Raw genomic sequence first — 16840 nt, forward strand, 5'->3', positions numbered from 1 at the left:
GTTTTGTAAACGTGAATTGGAGCAGGTATTTAGTGTGGGTGAGAGTCGTAGATCTTGGGCAGAGGGAACGGGTCGAGTTGGGAGATATTTTCAGACAAGGTAACAGATTTAGGTTGGTGCAGCTTTAATTTTGTATATTAGTAGAAGTAATATTGAATTCAGTAAAATACAGGCAACAAAAGAAGGGGCTGGCAGAGCGGAGCAGTAACTGAAGAATGTTTTGAAAGGAACATTATTCCAACTGCTGCATTCAAAATAGATTGTAAGTGTGATAGTCTGGTATGGGGAAGAAAAGTAAGAATTGCAATAGACAATGCAGAAAATTATGAATGCATGAATACATTTTTCTGCAGTTTCTTGTGAGAGATATGCGAGTATTCTGGAAATGTTTCTTAAAGGTAAGTTAATAGGATTTGGATAGAAATCCGCCCGCACTTGGTTAATCCCATATTATACATGGCATCAGATGCTTGTTTTCATTTTGCTAGATACACACACATATGCAGTGTTAAGGACAAGCACTGATAACTACTTTTTAGTTTTGTATATATGTAGGGCATTTCTATTGTATCGTCTTAGCAGCTGATTATCAGGCCTATATAAAGCCTTTTAGGGTGTGGCTCATAAGCAAACCCTTGCTAGATGTAAGCCCCTAATACCTAGGAGGTAAGTGCATCTGATTTTCACTGCATTTTAATGGTGTTTGAAACATATAAGTCAATGTATAACCTGCATACAATGAGGTACTCTAGCCACTGGGATGCAGGCTAAAATGTTTGACCAAAATATGAACTAATGCCTCAGGTTTTCATTTTCTTAGATACACACAAATATGCAGTGTTAAGGACAAGTGCTGACAACAACGGTCTTTTGTTTTGTATGCATACAAGGGATTTATATTGCCAAGCAGCTGGTATCAATGTATAATATGGAATTAACCAAGCGCAGGCTTATTTCGTCTCTGATTTTACCTTGTGTTGTCTTAGCAACTGTCTATCAGGCCTATATAAAGACTTTTTGGGTGTGGTTGACAACCTAGCCCTTGCTATAGGTAAGCTCCTATACCTGAGAGGTGAGTACATATGATTTTAACTGCATTTTAATGGTGTTTGAAACATATAGGTCAGTGTTAGATATGCGTAAAATAAAGCTAGAATCCGCTGGGATGCAGGCTAAAATGTTTGAAAAAAATAGGAACCAATACCTCATTGAGAATATCTGAATAGCATAATATGATATTGGGGTAGACAGGATCACGGATGAGATGTATAATAGAATCTGATTCATAGATTCGAGATTAGCTTTTTCTCTTATTTTCCTCCTGTTAGATTTATATTTTTTACATTCATATTTATTGCATGCATTTAATCTCTTTCGTATAAAATAGTTCCATTATTAAAATGAGATTTTCCCCTCAATGAGATTGTGTAGTATGTGGACAGAGACACGAGTAGTCTATGTGCATTAAAAATTAACAATCCAAATGAAAAAATTCTATGCGTGGGCTGTATATGTATATATATATATATATATATATATATATATATATATATATATATATATATATATATATATACATATATATATATATATGTATTTTTTGTATTGTGCATGATATCCTTCTTCCTTAAGAGTCAAGATAAGAAAACAAGATGTTTGTACACTAATAAAATATATATGAATTCTAACTTGCTGAAAAAGTTGTGATGTTGGTGCCACTGTTTAGTGCACTGCATTTTTTAGAAATCTAGTGGTATGTATCAATTCATTATATATAGTTAGTACAGAAAGTATGTTGCGAAAAATACTACTTATTATCTACTTAGTTTATATCAATTTGGTGGGATGTACAGTATCAGTACAAGAGATATAGGTAACAGACAGCTCTTTTTGTCTGTAGATAGCTATACAATCTAAATTTATCAATTTTTAATATGTATTCTTATCTTTGATATTCTCCTCCAAAGATTATATATATTTTTGGAGATAAGACAAGGATAATTCTTATATTTATGTGTGCGCTTATGAAAAGTAAATAAATGAAGACAGTTAAAGTGTTCTCTTATACATACATATAAAAATTTGATGCCAGAGCTAAAGGAAATTGGAAATTTGACTAGACTTGTGATATATACGAAATCCGTTGTACTACAAGTGGCATACTGGAGATGGCCTCATTATAAATGTTATATACTGGATTTCATATTTTATGGTCTACTAAAAACATATCTTTGACTTGATGATAATTGGTGCTCCATTGTTAACATTTTCTTTTTCTAAATTCCTAATATGTACGCATTAAAACGTGAATTAGATTATAGGATTGCCTTTCTAAACAAATACCTCTCAAAAAATAAATTTTTTTAATCTCTAAATACATAATGGTAAACAGGGCTTAAATAATAGTGAAGAAATAATTTGAAAATGATATGTCTGTCATTTTTTAATTAAGGTGATGATTTTTAATTAAATTAAACACGTCTCTATAAAAATTTGTAGTTCCTTTTACAAATCTTTGTATTCAAACTCTTTGATAAAGTAACAGAAGTAGTAATGAAGCACGTCAAAGTACGACGTTTTATTTGGTATCTTATGATCGCTCCTATTTGCGGACTATAGAACTGCAGCAAAAGTTTGTTTAGCTTATCTGTGGACTAGAATAATATTAAGAAGGAGCTCCAGACAGAGTGCTCCTTTCTCAGAAAACAGTCCAACACCATGTGCAGGGAATAACTATGTGCAGGGAATAACTATGTGCATGTTAACGGAGTCTGGAGAATAACCGTAGGATTGCAGAAGTGGGCACTTGTTGAGTGGAGTTCCGTTCGTTCAGATTAAACTGCATATCCCTTAATAAAGATCTTATCTTCTCCACTTGGAAATTGGATGTTTGTTTGGAGATGCATGTAGGTTACACTTGTCTGTAGAATTGTCTGGCTGGTTCCTGTTTCGATTCTATGTGCGAGAAACTAAGATTGCAACGCCAAAGTCTGGAAGTTATTTCTTCATGCAATTAAGCGATTGCTAAAAACAGACTCAAATATATATTGATGGGCAAGTAATAACTTTTCCTCTTTTGGATAAATATTTCATCTGAGACCTGTGGCTTCACATTCAGCTTGAACATTATATGTATAACAATTTTCCTTCATTTATATTCACAACGAGTTATTACTGCTAGAGACAATTATCACTTCTGGGACTTGTAATTCTACAAACCTCCAGATTGATACCAAATAAATCAGTCCTAGTTATTTTACAATATATGCTGTTATTTACAGTATATATAATATTAACAGAAAACCCAATAGGAATGATACATATGTTAATAATTTTGTAACAATTCATATGGTTATTGTTTTATATGAATGTAGAATTTCCTTGTGTGTTTTTCAGAGATTCTTTAATATACCAACACTCAAGATTACATTTTTACATTTGTGTTTTGTATGATAGATGAATGTTATATGTTATGTGTATCACACACATAATTGTTTTTTTACATACATATGTATTAACAGTGTACGTATATAATTTTTATAGTAGATTAATTGATCTATATCAAGCGCAGTCCACAGTCTGACTATTTTATCTTCTTTATCAGGGTTGCTGAGGACAGTTGCGGATATAGTTTAAAGTAGTTGCAAGCGCCATAATGAATTTTTCTTGGTTACCTGACTAAAACACAGTGTTAGTGCAAGAGGCAATATCTATACTCGACTGGTTACAAGATGCATTTTTACACTGGTCTACTTTTCTATATTTAACCAGTACAGTATAAATTAAATAAAGTATAGCCATTACCAATGATGTCTCCACCAGCACAGAAAGCTTTGCCTCCAGACCCTTTAATCATCACTACAAATGTATCCTGGTCTTCTTCCCAAAGCTATGACAAAAAAAAAAATTAACAAAGTAAAATTAAGGTTAATTACTAACATTTCTGAAAAGTGCATATCTGCACTATGCAATAGCAACAAACAGACATTGAGTGTTTGATGTGGTCTTACTTGAGATTTGAACCTTTCAGTATTTTTAGTAAATAACACTTTCCAAGATGTTACATGTAAAAATGTGCACAAAACAGTAAATTCACCAAGATGCAATGAGAACTTGATTAACAATTTAAAAAAGGATGCACATATTAAAGGGAAATGCAATTTAAATGACATCTTATAACCACAATTTCTTAAATACAAATATCAAAATTAAATATGTGACAAAAATAATTATGAAAATAATTACAAAATGCAAGGACTTTCTTACACTATCCACTACAAATATCCACTACCAATTCATGAAGTACTTCCAATTGTTTCCTTGCATATTAAACTGCTGTCACTCAGTTCAGTAATTATACTGATTGGACTCATGCTTGTTAGATGAGTGATATGGTGACATCTTGGAGAACAACTGATGTTCAGTAAAACTGTCTAACCATCATTCAGTAATCTTCATGTCATGACACTTAGGCCCTTACCCTTATAACATGCAAATATGAGTTCAGGAAAAGCATCTGTAGAGCCTTTTCATTTGACATATATGTGTCACACGGTTTATAGAAGTTATTGATCCAATCTACTGTCATAAGGGAGAAATAAAACTTACATTTATTAATAAATGAAGAATAGATGAGGTGGGAAGACTGTGATACAAATACTAGAATTTTTTTTTAACAAGCACAACCCAAGTACAAAGCAGGAGTAATATAATATAAAGCAATGATGAACAACCTGGCCTACTTCAAGGGTTGCACATTACCCTTAATGTAATTAAAAAGCAGCCTCAAAACGAACTTGGCACCCCATCACTCATCTCAAAATGCACCCAACATGACGCTCACTTACGCCAAAATTCCACAACATGTCACAAAATGTCCAAGCAAGCTGTCAAACACTAATTACAATAAAATGCCTCCCATGCTTTAAAACTAGGGGGCAAAACTCATGGAGTGCAACCCAAACTAGGGTCCCAGAAAATGTTTTTGGAGTTATACCTCCCTTCCCCGCTAAAAAGAGGGGAAGTCTGCCACGGCAGCTTCCACTACACATAGCGTATGTCCATTAGAGATCCATCTACCTATACCGATGAAGGAAAACAATGGTTGCTTCTGGTTAGCAACATAAGATGGAAGGTCAGTGAAAGCCACTTTTTGTTACTGCCACAGCAAGAGTATGCAAGATGAAAGTTAGTTCTCTGTCAGGTAATTGGGCTGTAAAGAGGCATATGGCTGTAAGATATCATGTGGTTGTAAAGTGGTATAAAGCTATATAGTGGTGTACTAGCTGAAAGATTAAATGGAGCTCTATGATAACTGCACAGACCTATTTATTTTAGACATAAATCTGTTATGCTGGTGTTTTGCTTTTTTGCTACTCTGTGTTTTGTTTCTGCTCTGTCTCAGAAATCCATTCCAGATTTTGCTGAATATCAGAGTTGTTTTGTGTCTGTTACTGAGCTGCTAAGAAGATTTCACATTACAGCTGATTACCAACTCTTGCTCATCACTTAACAGCTGAGCAGTCATCTCTCTCTGGTCACATGATCTCTACCCATCAGCTGATTGGCAAGGAACTGCAAAAATACACTCATTGCAATTATTGTCTAGCTGGTGTTAGGTTTACCTAGGCTAGTGCCTCCTTCTTTATCTTTTGATTTGATTATCTTCTGCTGCTGGATTTCTGTGTAGAACCTTGCGTTTGTATCTCTGCCTGCCCTTGAACTCTTGGGGTTAGATTTACTAAACTGTGGATTTGAAAAAGTGGAAATGTTGCCCATAGCAACCAATCAGATCCTAGCTTTCATTTATTTAATGCATTCTATAAAATGACAGCTAGAATCTGATTGGTTGCTATAGGCAACATCTACATTTTTCCAAACCCGCAGTTTAGCAAATATACCCCTTGATCTGTTTATTGATGTCATGTACCTCTCCTGTCCTCTGACCCAGCTTGGCAATAGACCCATCTGTCTTGTTTTGTTTGCTTATTGTTTCATAGCTGCGAGTATCCCTGACTTTATCTCACTAACAACTTTCAACAACTATACAGTTATGGCCAAAAGTTTTGAGAATGACACAAATATTTTTCACAAAGTCTGCTGCCTCAGTTTTTATGATGGCAATTTACATATACTCCAGAATGTCATGAAGAATGATCAGATGAATTGCAATTAATTTCAAAGTCCCTCTTTGCCATGACAATGAATTTTATCCCAAAAACACTTCCACTGCATTTCAGCCCTGCCACAAAAGAACCAGCTGACATCAGGTCAGTGATTCTCTTGTTAACACAGGCAAGAGTGTTGACGAGGTCAAGGCTGGAGATCACTCCGTCATGCTGATTGAGTTAGAACAGACTGGAAGCATTAAAAGAAGGGTGGTGCTTGAAATCATTGCTCTTCCTCTGTTAACCATGGTTAACTGCAAGGAAACACGTGCAGTCATCATTGCATTGCACAAAAAGGGCTTCACAGGCAAGGATATTGCTGCTAGTAAGATTGCACCTCAATCAACCATTTATCGGATCATCAAGAACTTCAAGGAGAGAGGTTCAATAGTTGTGAAGAAGACTTCAGGGCGCCCAAGAACGTCCAGAAAACACCAGGACAGTCTCCTAAAGTTGATATAACTGCGGAATCTGGGCACCACCAGTGCAGAGCTTGCTCAGGAATGGCAGCAGGCAGGTGCAAGTGTATCTGCATGTACAGTGAGGCAAAGACTTTTGGAGGATGGCCAGTCACGAAGGCCAGCAAAGAAGCCACTTCTTCTCTCCAGGAAAAACATCAGGGACCGCCTGACATTCTGCAAAAGGTACAGGGATTGGATTGCTGAGAACTGGGGTAAAGTCATTTTCTCTGATTAATCCCCTTTCAGATTGTTTGGGGAATCTGGAAAAAAGCTTGTGCCTGGATAAGGAAAAGTGAGCGCTACCAGCAGTCCTGTGTAAAGCATCCTGAGACCATTCATGTGTGGGTTTACTTCTCAGCCAAGGGAGTGGGCTCATTCACAAATTTGCCAAAGAACACAGGCATAAATAAAGAATGGTAACAAAACATCCTACAAGAGCAACCTCTCCCACCCATCCAAGAACAGTTTGGTGACCAACAATGCCTTTTACAGCATGATGGAGCAGCTTGCCATAAGGCAAAAGTAATAACTAAGTGGCTCAGGGATCAAAACAAATCGAAATTTTGGGTCCATGGTCAGGAAACTCCCCAGACCTTAATCCCATTGAGAACTTGTGGTCAATCCTCAAGAGGCGGCTGGACAAACAAAAACCCACAAATTCTAACAAACTCCAAGCATATTGATTAGGCAAGAATGGGCGGCCATCAGTCAGTATGTGGCCCAAAAGTTGATTGACAGCATTTAAAGGGGAATTGCAGAGTTCTTTAAAAAGAAGGGTCAACACTTCAAATATTGACTCTTTGCATAAACTTAATGTAATTGTCAATAAAAGCCTTTGACACTTATGAAATGCTTGTAAGTTACTTCAGTATACAATCGCAACATCTGACAAAAAGGTCTAAAAACACTGAAGCACCAAACTTTGTGAAAACCAATACTTGTGTCATTCTCATGACCATGACCATGACTGTACACTACTGGGATCGAGTCCAGGTGGAGTTAAAGTACCAGTGAACAGTGTGGTTCCAGGAAAGGAGGCTGCTAACGGTGAAAAACATCCCGCACCATAGGTTTTGTATAGGGTTATTAGTTGCTGATTGTGGTGTTTATATCCGCTGGCATGGAGTAGTCTAGATTGGCATGGACATGTGGGTGCAGATTACGGGGCTCTAAAATATGCTGGACAATTAGGTCTACTGTGCATAATGTTTATTTATTTGTCAAAATGTGTGTGCTAATTATTTTATATTTTGTTGCATCAAGTATATCCCATAGAACTATACCACAACCACACAACAAATATATTTAGATTATAAAGATATGTGGTCCCTAGAAAATTTCAGCTATAATTTGGCATAAAAAAACTTTACAACTCTGCTCTAAAGGATACAAAAATGCTTTGTAAGATCCCAATCATAACATGATTATTCCTGCCACAATATTGTATGTACACTCCTTTAAATAAACCATTGATGACAAAAGTAGGATTAACATTTAATAAATAAACTAATCTATTTAGAGCAATGCACTATGAACAGAATACCAAAATGGCATGTACATCTCAGTTCAATTATACTTTCATCCAATATTTTTCACAGGAGCCATATACAAAAATGAATTGATTAGAATGACCATTTGCTTTGAGAAATGATCCAGTGTAGGATTACACATTTATTTTATATACTCAAACTGCAAAGTACAGAGACAAATCCTGGGATTCTCTGGCAGTTGGGACTCCATAGTTGTTAAGAAACTGCTACCAACAGCTGCTCCTCCCTCGTCAGCTTACAATTCTACTAAGAAATTCAGCTAAATTATTGGCTTTTGTATATGGTACATTAATTGGCTGAAAATGCAACTGAACTGAGATGTCTGTGCTAGTTTGGCACTAGGTGAGTACACTGTTTTTATATCTTATTATACTGGAATCCTGCATTTAGATGTGTTTTGGAACCGTTAATATTTGAAGAGACAAAACACATGCTCTTATCATATCCTACTTAGACTACTGTAACACACTCATTGTGGTCTCATGTTGAGAACTGCTCCATTTCAATCAGTTTGCTGAACTACCAGACTGAGGAGTGCAGGCTATCTAACTCTACACCGAGTGTTGGAAAATGCCCCCTTGCACTTCTCTGCTGAACCTCCAGTCTGAGAGCCGACCCAAGCAGAGTTTGTTGGAGCTCAGGTTGTGCTAACTGTTCTCCCTCACTACAACTGTGAGGCCCCGACAAGCAAGTCTTTCAGCCTTTCTTAAAGTGAAACCCTCATACTTAAAGGAAACAGTCTGCACACCACTTACCCCATTAAAGATATAAATGGCAGCCGCCCTTCACATGTAGAGTAGGTAATACACGCCTTGCTAATGCATTGATCAGTTGGGGCGGGGTTATGTGACAGTCGGTGGCAACTTTAATGTGGTTCTGGATCCCACCCTGGATGAGTCCCCACCCCTCCTCCCTGTGGGGAGCTCCTCCCTCTAAAGCCTCCACTTTTCTTACCACTCTGTTCACCCACCACCATCTGTATGATTTCTGGGGGTATATTTACTAAACAGCGGGTTTGAAAAAGTGGAAATGTTGCCCATAGCAACCAGATTCTAGTTGTCATTTTGTAGAATGTACTAACCAAATGCTAAGTAGAATCTGATTGGTTGCTATAAGCAACATCTCCACTTTTTGAAATCCACAGTTTTGTAAATATACCCCCTGGCATCTCTGCAATTTCAACGCCAGAGACTAGACCCACTTCTCGGCCCTTCACCAACAATACTCCTGTATAGATATGCTACATGTTTACCACTCCCTCACTTGTTACGTGACCCAAGCAGGCATCACACAGCTCTCCACGACAGACCACATGGGGGTGTGCTTCCTCTCTGACCTTCTTAAACAACCACCGTGCTTCCGCAAGTGGCGCTTAGACGACTCCCTTCTGCTTAACCAGGCTACCTTCCTAGACATTAAAACTACAAGTTTCCAATTATTTCCTCAACAATTCGACTCCTGAGGTAGCAACGGGAGCAATCTGAGAGGCCCGCAAAACCACTACTCTAGGCCAGTTAATTAGCCTGGCAGCAGCTTCAAGGAGACAGGCTGCAGAGGACTTCTAATCCTTAGAACGTAAAATTATTACGCTCCTTACTTAACACAAGATTCACCACGCTTTACTTACTCAGATTAACGCTTTAAAGGGTCAACATAATACCCTCCTTTTCTGTAAAGCTGCCACCATAACCCATAAACTCCAACAGCGCTATTATGATAAGACTGAGAAAGTGCTTGCCAGAAAGCTGTGAAAAAAGCTGACCCTGAGCCATATCAATGAAATTTGTCACTCCCTTACTGGGGACATAACCTACGACCTGTCGGCGATAGTCCGCGAGTTCTGTGAATTCTACTCCTCCCTTTATAACCTACCTCGGGCTCTACCACACAGAGACCTTCCCGTATCTATCTCGACGCCACTTCACTGCAACTATCCGCCTTGATCTTGGACATCCCCTTGCCCGAGTTCCTGGTGGCCATCAAATGCCTGAAAGCCTCCTCTGCTCCGGGACCCGATGGTTTCACATCACAATACTAAAAGAATTTTGCCAGGTGAGGTCCGAGAACCCTGGCAATTTTCTTTTTAAACAAGATACTGGAGGGGGGCTTCCTTTGACCAAGCCACCACTAGGGCTAACATTATTGTTATTCCAAAGTCAGGGAAAGACCATTCACTATGTCAGTGTTGGCTAACCTGTGACACTCCAGGTGTTGTCAAACTACAAGTCCCAGCATGCTTTGCCAATATATAGCAGCTTATTGCTGGAAGGGTATGCTGGACTTGTAGTTTCACAGCACCTGGAGTGTCATAGGTTAGCCAAAACTGCTCTATGTGCTAGTTACAAGCCTATATCACTACTCAACAATGAGTCTCTGCAAAAAATTCTAGTCTCCAGATTGAACCCACTCCTTCCTTCCCTTATCCATCCAGACCAGGTCAGCATCAACTTGGCTCGTTGCAGCTATAAACTTCCCTGCCTACTCATGGTGCTTGACCCTGAAAAAACGCTCAACCGCATTTCCTTGTCTTTCATGGATGGGGTTCTCTGACAAATTTTGGTATTCTGGCCCTGTGTCATTCTCCATCAGTTACAATTTCAGAGAACGGCCTGACCTCGGCTCCTTTTCTGATCTTAAATGGCAAGCGTCAGTGTTGCACCCACTCACCACTTATATTCGCCCTTATTATTGAGCACTTTGGCTGCCAGAACCCGGGCTCATCAGAGGATAGCTGGTATACCAGTGGGCCCCTCTGTTCACAAAATTGCACTATACGCAGATGACATCCTTAAGACTATTTCTAATCCAAGTGTCCCCTCCCCCCCCCCTCCTTACTGAGTTATACCTATATGGCTACTTCTCGGGCAACAAGGTCAACAGGGACAAGACAGGATTTCTTCATTTTTACATCCCTGCATCAGACAGGTCACTGCTACAGCGATCTTTACCATTCAACTGGCACCTCCAAAAAATCAAATACCTCAAGGTTTATATTACCAAACGTTAACACCAACTTTTCCAGGCTAATTTTCCTTGCATTCATGCTCAAATAAAACTGCACCTCTATATTTCTTTGATTGATTGTATTAACGCCATTAAGATGAACATCCTTCCTAGACTGCTAAATCTCTTCCAGACTCGACCCATCTGACCCCCCCCTCCCCACCCTATGGTGTGGGTCTGAATCCTCCAGAGTCAGGATACGTATACAGGCAGAAGTTTGGGACTACTTTCACTGTCTACTCTCCTCTGGTTCCCATTGGCTCGTCGCCCAAAATGGACCCTATACCATACAGTCATCTCTCAGTCTTTGACGATTTGGGACTCCATATCTCAAAAGCACAGCCTCTCTTCTCATCCTTCCCCAAAGATACCGTTATTTAACTCCCCAGATGTTTCTCTGGTTGCCATCCCAGTGTGTTTCAGTCATGGTTATCGAGGGGAGTCAGATACGTCAACGATCTTACAACCACTGCAGTGTTACTGCAATTCTACGAAACACAATGCCGCCATCACATCCCCACAAAAAAAATTTTACCAATATTTACAGCTCCAACACTTTCACAACTGAACTAAAATTCGCCTTTCCTCCCGCCCTCCTACCACTTTTGAGACTCTCTTTCTACACTATTCCTCTACGAATTGTCTCATTTCTACGGTATATCATGTGCTACAAGAAAATGGCCATTGATCTCCAGCACACAAATATAGTTATTACTTGTTTTTTGACCAGTATTTCCTGAGGATAATTGGGCAGTGAAGTTGTTCTGCACAAAATATAAGAATGATATTCAGCTTTTCAGCTATACTGTATATTTCCTCCACCACACAGATGTAGCCATCTTAGTGCTCTCAAGCGAAGCCATTTTCAGTACACCCAGCACAAGACTCTATCTGACATGCGCAATGTTATGAAAATTTCTGAAATCCCAAATCTGGGGCATGTTTTACCAAATTGTAAAAAAAAAAAAAAACTAAACTTTCTCAAACTTGTGAACCCTCAAAGGCACTCCTCAGCTCTAATAGCTTTCTAACAAAACTTACCACTCCCCCAAAAAACCAAGAAAAACTGCGACTTTTGCGAAACAGGAAGTGGAAAAAAACGAACAGATTTTGAACTTTAGATTGTTCCTAAATTGTCATTTTTTTATTCTTTTTATCTGAAATTTCACATGCAGCAATTGCGGACAGTTCTCCATTCGCATGCCAAATTTCAGTTTAATAGCTTTAATACTTTTTAAAATGTAGACCCTCAAACACCCTATGGCAAAATGACGTTTTTTTAGATGTAACCTTAATATAAGGGCACGACTGCGCCCTTATAATATATACATACACACATACATACATACATATACACATACATACATATACACATACATACATATACACATACATATATATATATATATATATATATATATATATATATATATATATACACACACACACATAGTATAATACTGTATTTCTAGAGGCACAAATACAGTGACTGTTCCACAAGCCCAGAAATGACAATCTCCACGTGAATATGCTGGGAGTGACAGTGTAAGATAACAGAGTTTTCCCGGAGATCAGTGAGATAGATGGAAATCCATTCAAAATCAGGTCTAAAACCCACTTCTAAGTACTTCCCGCTGGAATCAAAAAGTAGACATATTGAGTTATTTCAAGAATTGGTCACTACAGATCTATGCGAGAGAGATGATAAATCACATATCGCTCGTAATCTTAATACTAATGAGATAAAAGCATTGGAGGGTCTTCAAAATAACTCTGACATAGTCATTAAACAAGCAGACAAGGGAGGGGGTATAGTCATACAAGAACGTATAGACTATGTAAAAGAAGCACTTAAGACTATTAAATGATTCTGCATCCTATACTCCTCTAGCTACAGATCCTACCAATGACTTTGTGGAGCATCTTAGAATTATACTATCTAGAGCTCTACACGATGAAATTATTATCAAAGTCAAATTTCAATTCTTAATGACAAGTAATCCAGTCATACCAATATTTTACCATTTGCCAAAAATTCATAAGAGTTTAGATAACCCGCCAGGTAGACCTATAATTGTGGGTATAGACTCTTTGACTTCACACATATCTAAATATGTTAGTAAACTAGAGTCATATATAAAAGATACTACATATGTACTCCAAATCTTTAATAATTTTAAATGGAATAGTGAATATTTGTGGGTAACAATTGACACCCAATCGTTGTATACATCCATTGAACACAACAAAGGTATTAAGGCAGTCAAAAAATTCCTTGAATTGGATGATACTATTACAGAGGCACACAAGACTTTTATTTGTAAGTTGATCGAATTTATATTAACCCATAACTATTTTAAATTTCTTGATAAATTTTACCTACAGCTTTGCGGGACGGCGATGGGCACAGTTTTTGCGCCCTGTTACGCAAATTTACTAATGGGTGATTGGGAGAAACAATATGTGTATAATTCTGCTACTTTTGCTGATAATATCATTCTTTTTAAAAGATACATTGATGATAATTGTATGGAAAGGAGATATTCAATCTCTCAATAACTTTATGCTATACATCAGGGAGAATGATTTTAATCTTCGTTTTACAATGAAGTGTGATTCTACACAAATTGAGTTTTTAGACCTTATCCTTACAGCACAAGAAAAAGTAATTACGAAAAATTATATCAAACCCGTGGATACTAACAGTTATTTACATTTTAAAAGCTCTCACGCCAAAAAATGGAAGACAAATATTCCATATTCTCAATTTTATAGCATCAAGCGTAATTGTAGTAATGACAATCATTGTAAGGAACAACTAAATGTATACTCCGAGAGATTTCAAAAAAGAAGGTACCCTGAGGATATACTAGAGAATGCCATTGTGAAAACGGAACAACTGAATAGACAAGAGCTTTTATCTTATTCTAAAAAAAACATTGAGAACAATAGTGATATTTTGTTTGTTACAACTTATTGTGGCGGTGAGAGAAAAATTAGATCAGTCTTATCCAAACATTGAATTGTGCTTAAAAAAAAAAAAGATCCTGTTCTTCATGAAGTTCTTCCTGAACACCCGAAGATTATCTTTAAGAAAAATCGAAATCTTTAAGACATATTAGCTCCTAGCTTACTGAAATGCACAGCTACCACAAATACTTCTTCTTTTCTAGACATAAAAGGTAGCATTAGATGCAATCGGTGCAATATTTGTAAATATACAGCCCCTATCAATAGGGTGTTCTACAATCACAATAATAGTAAAAGCTTCAAAGTTAAACATTTGATGAACTGCATGTCCACGTTTGTTATATATCTTCTAGAATGCAGTTGTGGTCGTAAGTATGTAGGAAAAAATAAGAGACAGTTGAAAGTTCGCATTCAAGAACATGTGAGAAATATTAAAAATAAAGTAACCAGTCACTTGGTACCACAACACTTTAAGGAAGTACATTAATCAGATCCTCAATTTCTGAAGTTTATGGCTCTGGAACATGTAGAACTAGGCGCGAGAGGTGGCGATTTGGAAAAGCGCCTCTCACAAAAGAGATGTATTGGATATACGCATTAGGTACCCTATCACCTCAAGGGTATAATGATAACTACGAGATAGCCCCATATGTTAATATACTTTTTAATATTAGTAACATGTTTTATTTTTCAGCCTGTATTATTTTGAGAATTTTATACATTTAACTGTATTGTTATTTATTCTTTATAAGCCCTCTTCTTAGATTCACTGTAAAAAAGTAGGTTGCTCTGTATGAGTTTATCGCCCGCAATGTATACAATCTGTGATAATCAGGGCAGATATACCGCTGTAATGTTTACAATCTGTGACATCCAGGGCAGATATACGGAGCTCTGATGTCTTTCTATTGTGTTAGACATAAAGTTTGTTGTAAGCCTGGTCATGTGACCACTCAGGGCACGTCCGTGTGCCGCCCTCACGCTGAACGTCGGAGAACGTTCATTGTGCGCATGCGCAAGATGGCGCGGCGCACACTACTTAAGACCGTGACTGGGAGAGTCACAGAATTCTAATCCCTCCTGATGAAGTCTTATATTAACAAGACGAAACGCGTTGAGGAACTTTGGACTTTCTGTACCAGCGGAGTCACAGCCTAAGACTGCAAGTATATTTGAGAATAGCAGTTTCAATCTGTGATACATTCCTGCTGGCTTTTGATCTGAATCGTGGACAGAATTTCCCTGTACACTGTGTTTTTATACTTTTTATCATGTGAGTTTGATACCTCAAGGTTCTTACTGTATTCAATTTTGTACTTTTAATATACTACACCATGATAGCTCTTTTTCTCCAATATTGAGACCAGCACATATATCCTGTTTGATGAAAGATGCCTGCTGCAAACGTTACAGATAAGCTTTAAAGATTTTATTTTTGGTACGCATATATGATATGCATAAGGTGTTGGCGCTTCAAAGTGTGTATAATCATATATAGCACTGTACAGATAAGCTATAAAGCTTCAATATCTGGTACGCATATTGCACATATAAGGTGTCGGTGCTCTAGAGTGGTGATCACTCTATGTATTTCCATCTATCTCAATGATCTCCGGGAAAACTCTGTTATCTTACACTGTCACTCCAGCATATTCACGTGGAGATTGTCATTTCTGGGCTTGTGGAACAGTCACTGTATTTGTGCCTCTATAATACAGTATTCTACTATGTGGCGCCCCATCCCTTCTGTTTTGCTCTAGATTTTTCCAGTTCACCATCTGGATCTTGGGAATCGGCAGCCGCCTGTACAAAGGCAGAACGTTATTCTATAGAGACTATATTGGGACTTTTTTTTATCTATTCAGAGTTACGCGCTGTAATATCTATTTGTTGTGCTATATATGTGTATATATATATATATATATATATATATATGATTTATGTACTTACGTTAAATCCGTTTCTCTGAGCCCCCTCCCCTCTACAATCCCCCTGTCCCCTCTTGTTCAGCTAATTAAAAAGCCCAAGGAGAAAAGGCCAGTCAAACAAGAGCACACAGAAGAAAAGCAGGAGGGAGGGATCGCAGTGTACCCCAGACGGAATCAGAGAAACGGATTTAACGTAAGTACATAAATCCTCTTTTCTCTTTCATCCAGTCTGGGGGACACTGCTTACCATGGGGACGTTCTAAAGCAGCCCCCTAAGGGTGGGACTACTCCGAAAGCTCCGCTCGTAAAGCACTATGAGCGAAATTTGCATCCGCGGATGCAAAAACATTAAACTGGTAAAATTTTGTAAAGGTGTGGACAGAGGACCAGGTGGCTGCCCTACAAAGCTGGTCTGCAGAAGCCCCATTTCTCGCTGCCCACGACGCCCCTACCAGTCTGGTGGAATGGGCCGTAAGTCTCTCCGGCACAGGACAGTTAGCCTTTATGCAAGCTTGCTTGATGGTTTCCGTAATCCATCTTGCAATGGACTGTTTTAAGGCTGCCCGGCCTCTCTTATTGGCATCATAAAGAACAAACAGGTAATCAGTACGTCTAATCTGAGAAGTTCTTTTGACATAAATGCGGAGAGCCCTAACCACATCTAACTTTTCCATAGACTGTCGATCCGAATGGGAGGTAGATGAGAAGACCGGAACTACGATTTACTGGTTCAGATGAAAAGCCAAAAACTACCTTTGGAA

The 16840-nt window shown here is 38.0% G+C and overlaps 1 protein-coding gene across 2 annotated transcripts in view; it reads right to left on the bottom strand.

Moving 5' to 3' along the window:
- HIBCH (3-hydroxyisobutyryl-CoA hydrolase) overlaps positions 1-16840 on the bottom strand; it is a 326855-nt gene that overhangs the window by 298953 nt on the left and 11062 nt on the right. For both annotated transcript variants that reach the window (XM_075180042.1, XM_075180041.1), the window contains exon 4: positions 3805-3889. In XM_075180042.1, the coding sequence (XP_075036143.1) occupies positions 3805-3889 (85 nt within the window). The remainder of the gene's footprint in view (positions 1-3804; positions 3890-16840) is intronic.

Source organism: Mixophyes fleayi, chromosome 7 (assembly GCF_038048845.1).
Source record: "Mixophyes fleayi isolate aMixFle1 chromosome 7, aMixFle1.hap1, whole genome shotgun sequence".
Classification (NCBI taxonomy): Eukaryota; Metazoa; Chordata; class Amphibia; order Anura; family Limnodynastidae; genus Mixophyes; species Mixophyes fleayi.